General features: G+C 55.8%; 1 protein-coding gene across 1 annotated transcript; it reads left to right on the forward strand.

Moving 5' to 3' along the window:
• Positions 1-716: 716 nt before the first annotated feature.
• Positions 717-18,868, forward strand: PHF19 (PHD finger protein 19). Its single transcript, XM_029920471.1, has 15 exons — positions 717-735; positions 1,869-2,069; positions 2,395-2,476; positions 5,512-5,607; positions 6,114-6,214; positions 6,767-6,915; positions 8,469-8,564; positions 9,280-9,348; positions 9,531-9,651; positions 11,046-11,113; positions 12,605-12,766; positions 13,309-13,396; positions 14,233-14,318; positions 15,274-15,369; positions 16,409-18,868. Exons 2-15 carry the CDS (start codon positions 1,884-1,886, stop codon positions 16,749-16,751), a joined length of 1,743 nt encoding a protein of 580 aa, XP_029776331.1. The 5' UTR covers positions 717-735; positions 1,869-1,883; the 3' UTR covers positions 16,752-18,868.
• The last annotated feature ends 837 nt before the right edge of the window (positions 18,869-19,705 follow it).

Raw genomic sequence — 19,705 nt, forward strand, 5'->3', positions numbered from 1 at the left:
GGCGTATGAATCATCCTCGCTTCCTGCCCCCGCCCGGCCCCGCGCTCCGGGTGCCGCGGATTTGAACCGGACGCCGACGGGAACCCGCAAACAGGCATTTCTTTGCAGATGGGTTTGAATCAGCCAATCACAGCCCGCGGGGGCCCGCTCCGGGAGGATGGAGGCGCGGGGAGGGGGCCACCACCCGGGGGCCCCCGCCGGCCAGTGGGGGCGCGGCGACCCGGCCGGCTCCCAACTGCGCGGTGGGGGAGGAAGTGTCAGTTTGTGAACCTGCCACGGCCCGTGGCTCAGGCCCCGCAGGCGGGGACTTCGCAGCGCTAGGGAACCAGGTGGCAGGGAGAAGGCAGGGATTCAGAGCGCGCACCCTGCTCAATGCCTGTGCTGCCCTGCCGTCCGGAAAAGGGTAGAATGGGTGTGTGGGGTGGAGGGGAATGTGGCCACGTTATCGTCTGGGGAGCCAAGACCCCAACAGTGCCCTGCCTGGCCCATGACCCCTGACGTGCACACACATGTATTTCATTTCATATACCCGCTGACACAGTGCTGCAGACATCGTCAAACACAGTCTCACCGAGTACACGCGCACTCACACAGAAAAACACAACTCTCTCCCGTCTATAAATAATCATGACACCAGGTGCCATGGTGGAAGAGGAGACCGGAGTAGGGTGTGCAGGAAACAGAGCAAGGCTGTGTTTGGCTTAGTGGGGTATGTGTGGAGGGGCATTGAGCCTGGTGAGTCTGGAGAAGGGAGGAAGGGGCCTTGGGAAGATATTAGGAAGCCACAGAAAGTTTCTGGAAGGGAGCATAATAAAGGGAATTGGGGGCCCTGGGGAAGAGTCTGGTAGGAGGCAGGAAAGCAGGGAGTGACCTGCACTGGGCGCTGGTATCTCGTTCCTTCTCCTAGTACCCAGCATAAGCGAGCCTTGGGAAACAGTGAATGAATAAAGGAATGAATGGCCCAAGCAAAAGAGAGTCCTGAACTCAGACCGAAACAGAGGCTTGGAAGAGAAAGGCTAGAGATGCCAGATATCACTGGGCTTGAAGTTGGCCAACTGTGGCAACTTACTAGTTGGAGAAGTCTAAAGATGCCCGGGAGTTCTGGGGACCACCATTAGCAGGAAGAAGAGAGCATTGGGGCAGTAGTGCATTTCGTAGGGTGGTGAGAGAGACAGGTGTGCAGAGTGACCAGCAGTGACTTAACTGCTTAGAGCATATTTGCATCTGAGTAGAAGCATAGTGAGTATAAATGTCCCAGAATTGGTTTTCATTAAATCACCCCATAATTGAGAACAGAAAGGGGGATTACAAAAGACACAGGTGGCCAGACTACCCTGGGTCACAAGCCAGCTAGGAATTTTCTTTCCTAGGTGACTCCTCTGGCCACATCTCAGGGCAGGGGCATGGAGGGGTAGAGTGGAAACTTTACACTGTGCCCCCCCGGAGAAGGCCCCTGACTCAGATAACCCGTTTGCTTAAGGGATAGGGCTTTAGGGTCCTAAGCCTGGGAGGTCAGGCTGCCTGGGTGGGGTGACCATTCTGTGCTTGGTTGAGAGATTCCTTCTCTTTAGAAGGCAGCATGGTATGGGTGGGAAAGAGAGGCAGGGTTTAGAGTCAGCCCACTGTATCATTATTTGTGGCTCTGCCTCTGCCCCACTGGCCACTTTCCCTTGCCAAGCCTCAGTTTCTCTGTCTGTATAATGGGAGTAATAACGTCTCCCTTGAAGGGTTGTCACAAGGCCCCATTGAGATAATAGAAGGGCCTGGCATGTAGCTAGGTTTCGTTAGTGGTAGTCTCCTTCCTTCCCTGGATGGGCTTCTGGAGCAGGGGAGCAAGGAGTAAAAACCCCATTCTCTTTCTCTTCCAGTGTCAGGGGAAGCTAATGGAGAGTCGCGCTCTGGACCCAGGGGCTCGGGACTCCTATGGTGCCACCAGCCACCTCCCCAACAAGGGGGCTCTGGCAAAAGCCAAGAACAACTTCAAAGACCTGATGTCCAAGCTGACGGAGGGCCAGTATGTGCTGTGCCGCTGGACGGATGGACTGTATTACCTCGGGAAGATCAAGAGGGTAAACGTTCCTCCCTGGCCCCAGTTCCCAGGTTGGAGAGGATCTCCGATGAGCACCTGGCCTGTGCTGTCCCCAGCATTCCCACCAAGTTGTGGGCCCCCAGCCCCTGGCCGTGCAGCTCCAGGCACTGGGGGTGCACTGCCAGCAACCGCTGTCTTCCTTCCCCTTCCAGCCCCGCTCTGCTTCCTGGAGCGCAAGGAGTGGGTGTGATCTCTCTGTCCTGTGGGGACAGAAATGGGAGAGGAAGACCGTGTCCCAGCGGCTTTTCCCCAGCTGCTTTTCCCCAGCTGCTTTCTCACGTTGCCCCTCCCTCTCCGTGCCCCAGGTCAGCAGTTCTAAGCAGAGCTGCCTGGTGACTTTTGAAGATAATTCCAAATACTGGGTCCTATGGAAGGACATACAGCACGGTGAGTACTCCTGAGAGCTTGGGCCCACCTGCCCCGATGCTGGCCCTCTCTCCTCCTCCACGTCCATTTTGTCCCCTCTCCTTCTCTCTCGTACTCCTGGCACTGGCCTTGTCCCCCAACACCCCACCAAGCCCACCTGAGGAGATGATAAGGTGGCCAGTTGTGTTTACGTGGAAAGGCACTTCTGACGTTGGTCATGCCCTTGATCACTCCCACGTCACAAGGGAGGCAGGAAGGTGGTTCAGGAAGGTGCCAGGAGAACTGGGATGGGTCTCGGGCCTGTGTCCGCTTCCTTGCCGTGCTTCCCTCCCTGCTACACAGAGCTCTGGGTCAGTCCGGGGCCAGGAATGGGGAGGGGACCAGGCAATCAAGACAGACACTTCTAGACATGAGCACAGTGTGCCATGTCCCCTGGCAAGGAAAACTGGTGGAGGCAGCTCTAGGCTCGTCGGCGTGCCAGGGAGGCAGAAAGGGACCCGGCAGGGTGAAGATGGACATGCCTGCACAGGGCCGAACCAGTTTCAAGGGGTGAAAGGGAGCTGGGCTTGGTGCCCTGCCCTTGGAGAACTGACATCTGCCTACTCTTGCCACCACCGTCCCTTCCCACGGACAGGACAGACATCACCAGGCAGTCACAGCACGCTCATATTTCCAACGTGGAGGCTCAGTAGACCTTGGACCAAGCTTTAGTTCTGTGGCTGGCTAGCTGCCTGTCCTTGGGCAAGTGACGTCACCTCTCTGAGCCTCAGTTTCTTCATTTGAAAAAAGGGAGTGATGAAAGTGGTTAAATGAGACTCCATGTCAAACTCTTAGCCCAGGGCGATGGAGTTTCAGGGAGGCAGTTTCTAAAGAATTTGTTACTGTAAGAAATGATTTTGAGGGGCCTGCCGGGTAGGGACCACAGAACCCAGTCAGTTAGTAGAGGTTCCAAACAGCCCTTTTCTCCAAGATGCTGTGACTAATGTAGACTTGGAGATTCTTCTGCAAGGCCCCCTCACCCCCAGTTTGTAATAGAGACATCCACAGCAATGAGGAGCTCTTCTCATTGATGTTACCCTCTCATTGAAGACCCCGGGGAGCCAACAGGTGAGGAAAGACCCCTCAGGGGACATTGAGTGGAAGGCTCCCCATGTGCCAGGGACACAGGTGTCCCGCAGCCCCTGGGGAATGGCTGGTTTCACCAGCCAGACAACTGTGCCTCACAGGCCCTGCCCTTGGCGGTGCCCAAGATGAGATCCACGAGGCTAAGCCGGCCGTAGTTATTGATGACTTAAGCTTGTGACTTTATTGGTTTCTACCAATGGCTTACTTCCTTGAGCCAGTGAGGGCTTAGTGCAAGCCCTGCCTGGGGGCGTGTTGTGGAATAAGAGGCAAGAGACGACGTGTCCAAAAAACGTGACTTGAACACGTGTTGTGTCACACACTTTATGAGGTCCTGGGGATAATACCTACAGTCTCTGCCCTTAACAAAACTTTCAGTTGTCGGGGGGGAACAAGACAGAAACAGGTTTCAATATGTATTAATTTATTCACCTTTCATACATAAAGACACATATTCTTCAACAATAACCTCCCCCCGAAAAAAGCAGAGAAAAAAAGAGGTGAGAAAGAACTTGTAGGTTAAAAGCAGTTGAACACGCTTGAAGTTGTTATTTTATTTTTATTTAAGAGACTGTTGGAAATGTGAATGGTCCCTGAATTTGTTGGTGATAGTAAGAAATCGTTTTTAATTTTTAGGTGCCATAAAGGCACTGTCGTTATGTTTTTGTTTTTTTTGTTTTTAAATTTTTTTTTTACTGTTTTATTTATTCTTGATACAGACAGAGACAGAGCATGAGAGGGGGAGGGGTAGAGAGAGAAGGAGACACAGACCAGAAGCAGGCTCCAGGCTCTGAGCTAGCTGTCAGCACAGAGCCTGATGTGGGGCTCGAACCCACAACGTGAGATCTGACCTGAGCCGAAGTCGGAGGCTTAACCGACAGAGCCACCCAGGCGCCCCTATGTTTTTTGTTTTTTTTTTTTTTAATGTTTTATTTATTTTTGATACAGAGAGAGACAGAGCATGAGAGGGGGAGGGGCAGAGAGAGAAGGAGACACAGAATCTGAAGCAGGCTCCAGGCTCTGAGCTAGCTGTCAGCACAGAGCCTGATGCGGGGCTCAAACCCACGAACGTGAGATCTAACCTAGGCCGAAGCCGGAGGCTTAACCGACTGAGCCACCCAGGCACCCCTGTTTTTGTTTTTTAAAAGAGTGTCCTAATCTTTCAGAGATACATACTGAAATATTTTTGGAAAATGTGTAGGTGTCTGGGAATTGATTCAAAATAACACAGGAGGAGAAGTGGGTGGGAATATAATCAAAACAAGATTGGCTAGGAGTTTTGGTTTTTTTTTTTTTTTAATTTTTGATAGACAGAGAGAGACAGTGCGAGCAGGGGAGGGTCAGAGAGAGAGAGGGAGACACAGAATCTGAAGCAGGCTTCAAGCTCTGAGCTAGCTGTCAGCACAGAGCCTGACGTGGGGCTCGAACCCACAAATCATGAGATCATGACCTGAGCTGAAGCCGGACACTTAACCGACTGAGCCACCCAGGCACCCCTGGCTAGGAGTTCTTAAGTGTTGATAAGAACATGGAGTTTCATTATAACATTCTGCCTATTATTGTTAATATAAAATTTTGTTGAACAAACAAACAAGCTAAATTAGACAGGAGAGGCAACATGATATGGTCAGAAAGAACAAAGAATTTGACGTTTAACAGCCATGGGTTTGAATCCCACCTCTCCTAATTCACTTCTGGGACTTAACCTCTCAGAGCCTCAATTTCCCCCTCTTTAGAATGGACTAATGATAACAGGTACCTCAGTAGTTGGGGAGATTCACTCAGTTGGCCCACGGGGCCCAGCACTATGTCCAGCACTGAGTAAGGCTCAGCAACTGGAAGGTGATTTTTTAAACTCTTCGAATTCCTGTGAGGGAACCGAACCTGACCCTGGAGGAACCTGATCCTGGAGGGCCTCCCTCTCTCCCTTCCAGCTGGCGTTCCAGGGGAGGAGCCCAAGTGCAACATCTGCCTGGGGAAGACATCAGGGCCACTGAATGAGATCCTCATCTGTGGGAAGTGTGGCCTGGGTGAGTGTGGTGAGCAGGGAGGCCTCCACCTGCACCAGCCCCAAATGGCATATGCCTCCCTGTTGGGATCTTAGCCGGCTTCCTGTTTCTCTTGGAGCTCCAGAGTGACAGAGGCCAGTCTTTGGGAATGGGGGCCCTGGGAGGTGACCCCTGGGGAGAGGTGAGGCTCTGGGAAAGTGAGACAAAAACAAACAAGCTGAGGCTCTGGGATGCAGTTTGGAGTTCCCCCTAACCCAGTAGAGAGAATGGGTGGAGAGATGGGACACAAAGGCTTAAGCCAGATTGTGGTGCCCCCCACCCCCTGCACTGAGGCCCAGGCTTTTAGTTGCCTGCTTGGACACCAACTTGTCTGCCTTGGTGAGTGTCACCAGTCAGCCCCCTGGCAGCTGGCAGGCACACGGCTCCTCCTAGTTGCTGCCATGCTCCCCAGCCCTGCGGCCTTTGGGCTGACTGGCTTGGGGCCACTGCCCCCCTGTGGACACTTAGCAGCCCCCTCTCTTCCGCAGGTTACCACCAGCAGTGCCACATCCCTATAGCAGGCAGTGCTGACCGGCCCCTGCTCACACCTTGGTTCTGCCGACGCTGCATCTTCGCGCTGGCTGTGCGGGTGAGCCCTCCACCCCTGCAGCCCCTGCCTTTCCCCACTCCAGTCGGGGAGCCTAGACTCTCTGGGCTCAGGTCTGGCTCCATGTCACAGAGTCTGGGCTTTGGAGGCAGACAGCCATACTGCCACTGACCAGGGAGCAGTATGTCCTTGGCCAGATTTCCTTAGCCTCCCTGAGCCTGTTTCCTCAATAGTAAAATGGAGATGGGTTGGTGCCAGGGGTAGGTGGCCCCCAATAAATGGTGCATTACTATCAAAAGACAAAATCCATGTAAGCATCCACGCTCAGTACATACTGGTTTTTATTGTCGCCTTTATTGTAGCGTGTGACTCTTCATACTGTTACTAATAGAGATCTTTCTGGGATGGAAAGAGGATAGATTTGGGATCGATGAGAAAAAGCTTCTTGCGTTTCTGACAACATTGGAATAACCGCGGGTCCTCTGCTCAGCATTTCCCTTTGCTGGCCGCATGCGGACCTGTGTGGCCGCGCTCCCCCACCCGCCACCCCCGCCGGGGACCCCGCCACTGAGCCGGACCCTCCTTTCCCCGCAGAAGGGCGGCGCGCTGAAGAAGGGCGCCATCGCCAGAACGCTGCAGGCCGTGAAGATGGTGCTGTCCTACCAGCCGGAGGAGCTCGAGTGGGACTCGCCCCACCGCACCAACCAGCAGCAGTGCTACTGCTACTGCGGCGGGCCCGGAGAGTAAGGCCGCGGGGGCGGGGCGATGGGCGGGGCCCCGCGGAGGGGCGGAGCCCGAGGGAGCTAGGCTCGAGCTCTCAGAGAGCTTTCAGACTGTGGCTCCCAGGCAGGGAAGGAAGTGTTGAAGGGAGGCTAAGAGCCTGGCCTCAAGTGTCCAGATCCTCCCAGCCCCTTGGAGCTGCGTACAGCCCCCGAGCGCAGGCCTCATCGTAGTTTTTTCATTATACGGCATTGTGAACACGGCGCGATTAGATTAATTCGCACAAAGGCTTACACAGTGCCTGTCACTCGGAAAGCACTTAATAAATGTTAGCTGTTAACTGCTGGCGCATGGAATTGAAGATAAACCTTGCTGTTGCCCGAGCCAAATGAAACAGGCTGCTGGGGAAGCATTAAAGTACTTTCCCCTGGAGGTGTGCAAGCAGGGATAGAGGGGCATATGTCAGGGATGCTGTGGAGGGAATTCTTGCCCTGACTATAGGACACGAGTCTTTGATTCTACTCTCCCAGCCTGGGCCTCCAAGTAGGCGTGGGTGATTGAGCCTGCTCCCTTGGCTGACTGCACCGGATCTTGTGGCAGGAGCCACAGAAGTGACAGATGGGGTCTCTGCCCTCAGGACACATCCCTCTGGGAAGCCCTGAAGTCCTGAATCTTAGCCCCAAGCTCTGTTGACAAATAGTGTAGGCTTGCCCAGCCTAGCAGGGTAATTTGGGCAAATCACTTGAAGTTCTTCATCTCTCAAGCGGGATTAATTACCTTGGCCCCACCTACTTCCCTGGGTGTGGGAGGTCTATGGGATAACAGAGGAAGAAGTGCTTACAGAGACCTTAACGGAATGGAGGCAGTGGTTCTCAGTGCATCTCCTCCCCTCTGCACGCCCCCCCCCCCCGCCAAAGGACTGAGTAGGTCTGGAGTGGGCCAAGGAATCTTCGTATTTTAACCTAGACCCCAGGTGGTTCTGTTGCTCATGGTCCACGGACCACACCTGACAGGTTGTCATTGCAGAAATACCACTTTGCTCTTGGTTCATATTCGAAGTGCATAGTTGTTGAATGGCCACAACAGGATAGATGCAGTGCTGGGTGGATAAAAACCAGACATGGTGCTGCCCATCGAGCTTACAGGAGCCACTCTTCTTCCCCTGAGTCTCCAGGGCAGACCTTCCCATTGCGGTAGTTTTTGAGAAGCTGTGTGTGGGGCCCAGTCCAGAGATGGGAGCTCCCATGTGTCACGAGGAGTGCAGGCTTTGAAGTTAGGGAGGCCAGGGTTTGAATCACCACCCACCATTTGCTTCCTGGGTGACCTGGAGCAGGCCATTTAAACTTGGACTCTGTAAAATTAGGGCAGTGGACCATCTTTCACCAGACAGTGAGGTCAAACCATATAGCATATTGCCTGCTCCCTGGACCTCCCCCTGGCACGGCCTCAGTGCTCGTAACTGCAGGTTCCCTTCCTTTTCCCCTGGTGGAGTGCAAGTGTGTGTTGGGAGAGGCTGCAGAGGCTGCTGCCCGGCTAGGCGCAGGCCTGGCTGACCCTGGCTCCTCTGGCCCTGCAGATGGTACCTACGGATGCTGCAGTGCTTCCGGTGCCGACAGTGGTTCCACGAGGCCTGCACCCAGTGCCTTAATGAGCCCATGATGTTCGGAGACCGGTAGGTGCTCATCTGATCCGCTTCAGCCTTGAGGGGTTCAGACTGCCCACCAGGCCCTACGCAGGTGGGGGTCTGTGAGGGGGGCACCTGTCTATGGGGGAGGCAGCTCAGGGTGAGGGAGGCCTTCTCAGTAGAGGACTGTGCCAGGCCACAGCCCCAGTTGCCATTGACTTGTGGGGGACCTTAGACAAAGCCCCACCTCTCCTACACTCTAGGCTCTTCCAGAGTTGGGGGGGGGAAAGGGGTCTGATGCAGGAGGCCCACCACACCCCTACCCAGGCTACTAGAGTAGCCACTGGGAGGTGGATGATTGACGTGGCTTCTAACGAATGGGCTAAGCTAACAGAAGGCTTCTGGGTGTCACACCAGATATTATGTGTCTTGGTTGGTGTGTTAGGATTGTGATTGTGTGTGTGTGTGTGTGTATGTGTGTCAGAGGGGAGAAGGGTGCCCACTGCAGCTCAGCCTAGTTCAGCTTGCTCTGAACTCAACCACACTCCGGGGTAACGACATTTGGGGAAGGGTTTGACACAGGGGAAGGTAGGGAAGTATTTCGTGTCTATGTCCTGCCCCATCCTAGGCCCTGCCTCCTGGAGGGACTATTAGTCCATGGGAGGAGGACAACACTTACTGTGGGAGGGTGGGGCAGGCGAGGACTGGGCTAGGGTGGGGTGTCCGCCCCTGCCACCGCAGACCTCTCTCCATCTTCCTCCAGGTTCTACCTGTTCTTCTGCTCCGTGTGTAACCAGGGCCCGGAGTACATCGAGCGGCTGCCCCTGCGATGGTGAGATGGGGGGGCTCGCTCGGCCCAGGTCCACGCCTGCCCCTCCCAGCTGCAACGCTCCCACCTCCCTCGAGAACAATTCCATTTCCAGCCACCAGTTCCCAGCCACCCCCCTGCCCTTCAGCCCAGGCTGAGCAGGCTGCCGCCTCACCCCAGCCCCACCTACTCGCCCCCTTGCCCAGGGTGGATGTGGTTCACCTGGCCCTCTACAACCTGGGAGTGCAGAGCAAGAAGAAGTACTTTGACTTCGAGGAGATTCTGGCCTTTGTCAACCACCACTGGGAGCTCCTGCAACTTGGCAAGGTAGGCAGGACCACGGGAAAGCAGAATGCTCAGAGTCCATTCCACGGTGGGCTTACTGAGGTCTGGAGAGGTGAGAGGTTTGCCCGGGGTCACACAGTGCAGGACTGGCCTCTGGGTCTCTTGAGAACTCACCCTTCAGCAGCACCGCCTGCCTGCAAGTGCTGTTGGCTGGAAGAAAGACCCAGAACCTTGCAGCTGCCACATCCCTGAGCACAAGCCTCTGAGTCCGTGCCCTGCAAGGGGCTTCCTGACCGGGTTTGGCAGCGGGGCGGGTTGGGGCTGCCCTGACTGCAGCAGGGAGCCTGGGGTGGATCTGGCTGTAGTAGGGCTCTCTACAGACACTTGGGACCCGCTCCAGATTACCTGGCTCTAGTGGAAAGTGAAGTGGGCCTGCCCCCTGCTGATCTTCCTCTGAATAGCAGGAGTGGTCACCCGGGGCCTGGGAGCCTGGGACCCAGACTTTCAGGAGGTCAGAGCTGGCCAGCACAGCTTTGGAGCTGAGCCAGGACCAGAGCCAGGACATCCCCAACCTCTCTCATGGTGGGGCCGTGCCCCGTTTTCCCTAGCACCAACCTTAGAGTCCTCTCCACCAGTCCAGAGTGGGGTGTCTTCTCTACCAACTGCCCAAAATCTTTCTTTGATGAGACAGGAATTTACCAAAATAATTTTTTTTTAAAAAGGCTGACCCTTTATGCTTTGCAAAACTTTTTCATATAATAACATCCTCATTTGTAGTGTTTGGTAATCTATAAAAGCCATACGTACCATAAAGCCTTAAAAGACAGCTATTTTTAACTTTTTCCTGATATATAAGAAGAACGTACGTGTTCCTGATAGGAAAATTGCCAAAACGTATAAGGAAGTATAAAGTCAGCCATACTCTCTCTCTTTCCTTGGCTTTAGTTTTACAGTATATAAAATATTAAATCTTTTTTTTCCAATTCATATTATATCATAAATACGTTTCCATATTCCAGAGAGAGTTTTCATCATCATTTATAATGGCTTCATTGGCTTCCACCATGGTTCGCTGCTTTCCTTCCTGTCGGGCACGTAGTTTCTTCCCTACGTTTCCTATTTGGCCGCCATTAGGAAGGACACTGCCGTGACCATTTTTGTACTTAAAGCTGTGTTTGTGTTTCACATTAGACCTCTGTGATAGATCCTATGGCATGGCATTACTGGGTCAAGGGCATGGGCATTTTTAACACTCCGGATACATCTAGGATGGGAGCTCCTCTCCCCATTTCCAGATGGAGAAGTGAGCTCAGAGAGGTGAAAAGACTTGGAATCCTGGAAGAAAGAAGTCAGGGTCCTCACCCGGAGATTGCAGGGAGGGGACAGGGGCCCCCATGGGCCTGGGTCTGACTGTCCTGCTGGCTGCTCCCCCTCAGCTCACCAGCACCCCTGTGACGGACCGAGGACCTCATCTCCTCAATGCGCTCAACAGTTACAAAAGCCGGTGCGTGCATGGGGTCCCCCGACAAGTGGGATTGGGTATAAAGCATCTTCCTGCCTCATGGCCTTTGCTCAGCCTGTGCTCCAGCTGGAGTCTCCCGCCCGTTCTCTTTGACTCGATCAGTCCGACCCATTCTTCAAAATCCAGGGAGCATCTTGCTCCTTTGTGATGCCTCCCCTGAGCACTCCAGTGACCTGACGCATATTGGTCCTGGGCTCTGCTTCAGAGGGGTGCACCCCTGATCTCTGAGGGCCCCTCCTGCTCTGGTTATCTGTGGTTCTGGGCCAGGCACTGAAGGATCAATTCATCCCCTCTTGGGTGGGCCACAGCCCCCTAACGTGTCCCCAGGCCATGTCTTCCCCTCCAGACTTCTGGCTCCTCAGAACCCACATCTGACACATCCTTGGCTGCCACTGCACAGAATGCCTAGGCGCCTGGGCATGGCATTCAAGGCCTCTCATGAGACCTGCCAACTCCTTCTGCCACTGACCCTTTGCTTTATTCTGGGTGTCGGCCATTCCGAGCCCACTGCTCTCCCACTCAGCACTGTTCCTCAGATCCCTCTGTTTACCTAGGATGCTCTTCCATCCATTTCACTCATTGGTTCCACGAACGACTTTATTTTTTTTAATGTTTATTTATTTTTGAGAGAAAGAAGGAGGGGCAGAGAAAGAGGGAGAGAGAGAATCCCAAGCAGCCTCCACGCTCAGCGCAGAGCCTGACTCGGGCTTTGAACTCATGAACCGTGAGATCACGACCTGAGCCGTAAACCAAGAGTTGGACACTTAATCAACTGAGCCCCCCAGCTGCCCCCATGAACAGCTGTTTATGGAACTGCTACTCTGCGTCAGCCCTGTGTGGGTGCTGGGGACACAGGGAGGAAGAGGACATGGTCCCTGCTTCTGTGAACCCTCTCCAGACATCTCTAGACAGAATTCTCCAGTTTTCCTCCCACCTTCTCATGGTGTGGGGCCCCGACACAGCCCTTTTCTTCAGGAGTGGGGCTTCCTGCCTTCCCCATAGATTGTCTCTTGAGGAGAGGACTGTCTGAGTCACCTCCTCACCTCATGGCAGCTCAGCTAGTGTTGGAAGGATGAGGGAAGTGCCTGCAAGTGTTTCCAGTCTCCATGGGGAGACCAGAGAACAGAAGGGTTTACAATCCAGTGTCTTGACTATAGCAGTTCCACTAGAAGCTAGAACTTCCAGTAGGAGGGGACCTTGGGGCTGGTTGAGGCAGAGAAGAAAAGAGAGAAGCAGCCGGAACCACAGACATGCTAGAGGAAGGACGGGATGGGGGACCACCAGCCACACCCCCAGCCACCACCCAGGACCCCTGGTCCCACAGGCCTTGAGGAGTCCGCTTCTCCTTGGGCGAGTCTGGATATTAGTTCTGGGTCCAGGGAGGCAGAGAGTAATTTCAACACTTGACTCTCCTCCCCAGGAGGATGGACCAACAGACTCCAGAGCTTTCTCCTCCCCCTGCCCACCCCCCAGGTTCCTCTGTGGCAAGGAGATCAAGAAGAAGAAGTGCATCTTCCGTCTGCGTATCCGAGTCCCGCCCAACCCGCCAGGGAAGCTGCTGCCCGACAAGGGCCTGGTGCCCACCGAGAGCGTGGCCTCCTCTGAGCTGCGTAAGAGAGGAAAGAGCAAGCCTGGGTCAGTGCCTAGGGACTGAGCTCGGGGTCTCCGCTGCTCCCGGCTCCAGCCCCAGCCTACGTGCTGTGTGGTGGGTCCAGAGAGCACAGTGACATCCAAGTGAGCAGGGGACACCTCCCCCGCCCAGTTAGGGCCGGCTGGAGGCAGCCTGAGAGGGCCAGTCAGCGACTGAGCCGGCACTCGGTCCCGTATCCTGCATCTCTTCCACCGCAGCCCCTGTTGCCTTGCGTGGAGGGAAAGGCAGATTGTGAGGCCCCGTCTTGCCGGATTAGAGCTGAGGCAGAGAGGGATGGGAGTGAGAGTGTGAGAGGGGTCCCGAGCTCTCCTGGCCGAGCTGAGCCCCTCACCCTGGGCTTCCCGGACAGAGCATCCTTCTCTCTTTTCCGCCCACCACACCCCCCTCCGCACCCTCCCACACCCAGATCGCCCTGTGAAGGAGCACCCGTCCCCAGCCCGCACTGCGGTGACCCCAGCCCTGCCCCTCCTTCCTCCGGGCCTTCCGGCTCTGACCCGGCCACCCTCTCCCCTTTCTGTCTCCACAGTTTGTTGCCTCACGAATTCCAGCAGCAGAAAAGGCGAGTTTATAGAAGAAAAAGATCAAAGTTTTTGCTGGAAGATGCTATTCCCAGTGTTAGTTCCTTGTTTTCTTGCTCTCCACGTTCACACACAGGGTCTCACACACAGGGTCGGCACGTTAATTAGGGATTCCTGTGCAGGAAACTGAGCTCCCCCACCCCAGGCCCCAGGGACTCTCCCATGTCCCGTAAAGGAGAAGCCAGTTCCGAGTGCAGCTAAACAAACAAAAGCCAGGCACTGTGAGACCACTGCTTTCTTTCCCCAGGCTCTCCCACCACTTTCTCTCCCCAAGCTCTCCTGAGAAGCCAAAGGGGGAGGGCAGGGTAGGTAACATCCTCGCCCCCACGGTCCAGTGGGGACACTGAGTGCCAGGGAGGGACAGGGACTTTCCTGAGGTCGCACCTCAGCTGGTGGCACAGGGCTCTGGAGCACTCTTTCCTCAGGGGCCCTGCATCCTTGCTGCCACCCCCCCTTGCTGCCAACTCCCCCCCCGTGTAGGACAGACATTAGCGATGCTCCCGCCGGGGAGGCACCTCCCTGGCACCTGCACCTGCCTGGGTACAAGGCGCTGTTTCAGCCAGCATCTCCTGCCGGGCTCCCCAACACCTCTACCGGGGAGGCATGGCAGGTGTCACTGGCCACCTTCTGCGGTTCAGGTAACCGCAGCCCCCAGTTGGGAAGGCCACACGGTCAGCTAGAGACAGTCAGGGCCAGACCCCGTCTGATGTGGCTCCCTGGTCAGACAGAATCAAGAGCGAGTGACGAATCCCACCCACCCTCGGGAGGCCCAGCCCTCAGAAACCCTGTGTGGCCCTCGGCAGGGAGAGGGCCGTGTCGGGGCGGGTCTGATGCCCCCTGACCCGTCCTCCCCCTCCTTCCTGTGTCCGCAGAGTGACTTTACCTCAGCCTGGAGCACCAACCACCACCTGGCCAGCATATTTGACTTCTCGCTGGATGAAATTCAGAGTCTGAAAAGGTAACAATGAGGGACCCAGCAGAGAGGGCTGCTCTGGAGTGTGGGGTACAGGCAAGCAATTAGACCTCCATTCCAGGACAATGAAGGAAGGCTCTGGAAGGGGCAAAGCAGAGAGCCTTTTGAGGGAGTGGACACTCCCTGGGGGTCACTGCAGTTAAAAAGGCCCACATGCATCAGGCCGCCTGACAGGTCTTCCCACGACAGCCTTCAGCAGAACCTCCTGCTGTAGGCGTGCAGGGCTCACTGCACCAGCTCCCCAGAGCCCTGGTCTGGGCCCTCCCTACCTCTCCAGCCCCTGTCCCCCTCCTCCCTGCCCTCACACCGCATGCCAGAATTACTTTGGTTGCCCTGCATTCCCATTCCTCCAGGGAGCCTTCCCTGGGCCTCCCCAGGCAGCGCTGGATGCTCCTGTCCGTGTGTTCCCGCAGCGCCTCATGCTTGGTACACCTACAGGAGGGGAAGCACAGCCCCCCCTTTTGTTTCTGAAAGTATTAAAGGCCAGCTAGTGCTTCCTGGAGGAGACGGCCTGGGCCCCCGCCCCTCCTTACCAGACACTGACTGCAGCTTCAGGGTCCTCCAACCCTCTGCACCTGCCCACCTGTTTCTGTGTGGCTGTTACGAGGCTCAAACAGGTGCTGCAAATGAAAGCCCTTTGGGTCTATATAGCGCCCAGGTGGCGGTGGCCAGGCTCCTTAGTGCCCCTCTCATCTGCCCCGGGGATGGTGTAGGGGGAGGCTTCCTCTAGCATCCCAGGGCTCCTTGGGCTCTGAAGGCTGGCCGTGCAGAGGCTGGACAGACAGAGGAACAGCCCCCCCAGGCACGCCGGTGGGAAGCCCAGCAGAGGGAAGGCGGCTTGGCTGGGACAGGGGAAGTAGGGGGAGGGGCTCAGGGATGCCTAGAGGGTCCAACGGGGTGCTGAGGGCCAGCAGCAGGCTCACCCTCTTGTCCCCTGCAGTGCCAGCTCAGGCCAGACCTTCTTCTCTGACGTGGACTCCACGGATGCCGCCAGCTCCTCCGGCTCGGCTTCCACCAGCCTCTCCTACGACTCCAGGTGAGCTTCCGGCAGGATGGGCCCTGTTCTGTCGTCGCCGGGTGGCTCGTCCTGGGCACTGGGGTCTCAAGCTCCGGGTCCGGGACCCTCTGGTTCTGTTGCAGGCATTCAGGTTGCTCTTCATCAGCTGCAGGCTGCGACGCTTGTCACTGAGCACTTCCGGTTCCAGGGTTCTTGGTCTCTACCGCTGTGACTTTGTGTGTCTCCACCCCGACTATGGGGTCCCCTGCGTCTTGGATGACTAAATCTGGTGTCTGTCTTCTGGGTCACTGAGGAAAAGAGCCATTGATTTGGAAGCCTGAGGGAGGGGAAGATGGCACCCTGCAGGGTCTGGGAGAGGGGACAGAAGCGCCCGGGGACCTGGCTGAGGGTACAGCCTGTATGGCAGCAGCTGGTCCTCGACATGGGAGGCTCCTGTAACTATATGTGAGGCCACTTGTGTCTTGGTGGCTATCTGCAAGCATCGCTAGGTGTCTGTCTCTGCTGCTGCTGCTTCTGGATTTGTGGTTACTTCCTCCTGTTTCTTTGGTTTTCACAAGCTCTTCGGGGCTTGACTTCGGTTTCTAAGTGTCTGTGAACACCTACCTCGTCTGTGTTTCTCTACACCTCTTTCTGTTCCTCTGTCTGTGTGTGCGTCTCGCACACACACGTCTTCCTCCAATCCAAGGCTCTGGGTACAAGGCCCATCAGTTCCTCCGTCCCACCCCCTACCCACATCTGACTCCCCAAGGAAGGGACAAGGCAGTGGTGGCAGGGCCTCCGCGCCACACTTGAGGGGGTGCAGAGTGGTGTCCCCCCACCTGTGCGGTGCCGAGGTCCTACTGGACAGCGTGTGCTTCAGAGCTGGCCACACCCAGGTTCGCATTCCTGGTCAGCCGCTCACCAGCTGGTGGTTTCTCCTCCTTGGGACTGGTGAGGACAGAGGTGCGACACTGCGTCCCCTGGGGCCTGGTGCCCTGGAGGGCACTCGGAGGGGGACTTCTCAGCGTCATGCCATCCCACCCCACTCCCGCTGTCTTCTCCCCCCATCCTGACGCAGACGGACAGTGGGCAGCCGCAAGAGGAAGCTGGCAGCCAAAGCGTACGTGCCGCTGCGGGCAAAGCGGCGGGCGGCTGAACCGGGTGGACGCTGCCCCTCAGACAGCAGTGCAGAGGGGGCTTCGGGCCCCGAGCGGCCGGACGAAGGCATTGACAGCCACACCTTCGAGAGCATCAGTGAGGATGACTCGTCCTTGTCCCACCTCAAGTCATCCATCACCAACTATTTTGGCGCGGCCGGGCGGTTAGCCTGCGGGGAGAAGTACCAGGTGCTGGCCCGGAGAGTCACGCCCGAGGGCAAGGTCCAGTACCTGGTGGAGTGGGAAGGGACCACCCCTTACTGACTAGCCCCAGGGGGTGCCAGGAGCCTGGAAACCCACGGAGAGAGCCTTTTCTCCAGGCTGGGGTGGGGAGGAAGGCAAGTCTGCTGCCAGTGCCTGGCTAGAGGCCCTCCCCGCCGGCCCGCCAGGCCCGTGCCTCTCTGCGCCTGTTCTGCTCTTGGGCCTCCTCAGGCTGGTCACCCCTCTGCCTGTGTTTCTAAGGTCCCACTGGCTATGACTCAGTATCTTCACACCACACTCCCTCAGACTGTTTACCTGTAACTGAATGTGTGTCCCCACCCCGGCTCGAGGACCCTTTTCCCTGAGGCCCAAGTCTTTCTCTTTGTCCCGTTAATGTCCCTTTACCTCTCTCCTCCCCCGTTTGGGGGGGGGGGTGTGTTTACACACCTACGTGGGCATGGCTGTCCTGTACTGGATGTCATCACAGCTGAGCCCTGGGCAGCCAGTAGTCCCAGGAACCACGCTGCGAGAACAAGAGCCTTCAAGCATGGCTGAAGGGGAAGAGGAGCCTCTCGGAGCTTTTCCTGCCCCCCCTTTCCTGGCCCTCTGTGAGAGTGGGAGGCTGCCTCTGTGACAGCCTGTGAGGCAGAGACCCTGGGGCTCTCAGGACCTGAGGGGCCAAGAGGCTGGGTTACTAAGGCTGCAGGTGTCCACTTCTGAGGTCCCAGAACTTGTCCTTTCCTCTGGCCACAACCCCTCCTAGTTGCCAAGAAGCTGGTCCTGGCCTTGCTGGAGTGCAGGCAGCCTTGAAAACCCGCAGGACAGGGAGAGGAAGTGGGAGGAAAGGAAACCTCAGACTGTCTCCTGTGCCTCCCACCCCCAGACCCACCTGACACAGCCAAGCAATACTCTCCTAGAAGCTTCCATCCCCACGTGCGCTTTCACCCTAGAGGCACACACACCACACACACGCGCACCCCAACTCCCTGTGGCGCCAGCCTAGTTCCTGCCCTCTGTTCCCCTGTGGTCCCCTCCAGGAACTCTGTGCTGCCACTAAATGTGCAAGTCCAGCTCCTGCCCCCTTTGTCCTGCCTGTGAACCAGCTCTGACACCACAGGGAGCACGGAAGACGCACACCCTTCCTCATTCCCTGCTGCGCTGAGGTTGACAATCACTTTTTGGGACAGGTTGGGACTTTTAAAAGGCTTGTGTGTGTGGTTCAGGCCCCTCGAAGGGAAGCCTTTGTTGGTGGGGGTATAAGTAGAGTTCTTAGAACTGACATTACAACTATACCATCTGGAGGGAAACCAAAAATGAGAAGGGGAGGGGACCCCTCATTTTTGCTGCTTCCGGATGTATTAGAAACTGACTCACTTGATTGGAAAGTAGAAAGTGCCTTGACTGGGAGGGGGGGTGGACCAGATGGGGACCAGCCTTGCCAGCTGCCACCATGGCCTGCCACCTGGCGGAGTTCTGCAGGCTGCCAGCAGTGAGGCGGAAGGGGGCGGCAGAGGGGGCCGCAGGCCCGGGGAGCTGGGTTTTCCCTCGCTGAGCCCTGCCCTCCCAACCTGTGCGGATCAGAGAGTCCCTGAGATTGTTCAGACGGCCCGTGCCTTAAACCTCAACTCCTTTAGTGCCTTTCACACGGGACCTCACCTCCTGCACGCGGCCCACCCCTCCCCTCTGCCACCTCAGCAGGACCCAGGCAGGGCACAGCTGGGGCTGGGCCCAGTTCTCTCCCTTCTCAGCCCCACAGCTGCTGCCACGGAAGCCCCCCACTGGGGCCAGATGGAAGGGGGGCTGAGGAGCCAGCCCCCAGCCCAGCAGGGCTGTGGGACCTGGGATCCAGTCTATGGCTCCCCGCCTGGCGTCAGCTTTCTAGGCTTCTGAGAAAGCACTGGGATGAGCCAGGCCTGCCACCGTGCACCTGTGCCTTCTCTACTCCCGCTCCAGAGAGGCTCTGGGCCAGAAGAGGGGGGAGGGGGTGCCTTCCTCCAAGGCTTGGGAAGGCCACCCTGACTCCACACCCCAGCATTTCATTCATACCAGATCATAGCTGCATTACTGCCAACTGACCTTATAATAACCCTGTGCACCTTTGAAAAGATTTATGGTTTTGAATTGCTGCTTTTAATAACATTTGTTATATTAAAGTTATAATTAATATGTCTGATTTATAATTTAAAAGCTTCCTTTGAAAATTTAACTTCTCCCTGGTGCATGAACGATCTATCAGCTGTTGGGGGGATTGTCTGGTTTCTGGTCTTGGTTTCCAGGAAACTGAGGAGGAATGACAGGACCCCAGCTGGCCGCCTGCACTCCTCCCCTCCCTCCCTCCCACGCTCCCCCCACAGTACTCCCCTTTCCCACCAACAGGCTGTGGAGCTTTTCCTCTGCTGTGAGTACCTGACCCACGGGGGCAAAAAGCATGAGCTGAGGGCCTAAATCACAAGTTATTCTTAAAATACTTGAAACATTTTTCATACTTCCCCTCCCCCCATTATCAAAGATACCTGAAGAAATGTTAACAGATAGGCGTATTAAGGTTAGTAGTATCTACAAAGAACTGTAGCCTATAGGGAGTATTTAAACACTGGAGCCCTCCAGGGAACATTATGGTTAGTATTCAAATAACGTAACGTTCAAATATCCTAGCAAGGTTAAGAATACATGGAGTCAGGTGTCAAAATTGCTAAATTCAAATTTATTTTGCTTCCAAAGCTTATTTCTTGGAACAAAGCTCACAGGATTTGTATAAAGTATACTACGTGTATAAACTTACTCGCCAAAGAGCTCTGTTTGCAGCAGACAGGGTGAGACACATGCCTGGGGCCTGGCAACGGTCACAAGCAAGACAGACTCGTTGGTAACCATTTCTCTCCTACGTGCTCCTGTCCTGGGGCCCCCCACCCTCAACTCGCTGTGTTGGTGGTTCTTGCTCTTTTTTGATTTGATAAAGATAGATTCCTTCAAACCAGTTAATATCTTGATGCTTTTAAGTATTAGTATTCACAGAT

This window comes from Suricata suricatta, chromosome 13, assembly GCF_006229205.1.
Source record: "Suricata suricatta isolate VVHF042 chromosome 13, meerkat_22Aug2017_6uvM2_HiC, whole genome shotgun sequence".
In the NCBI taxonomy this organism is placed as follows: Eukaryota; Metazoa; Chordata; class Mammalia; order Carnivora; family Herpestidae; genus Suricata; species Suricata suricatta.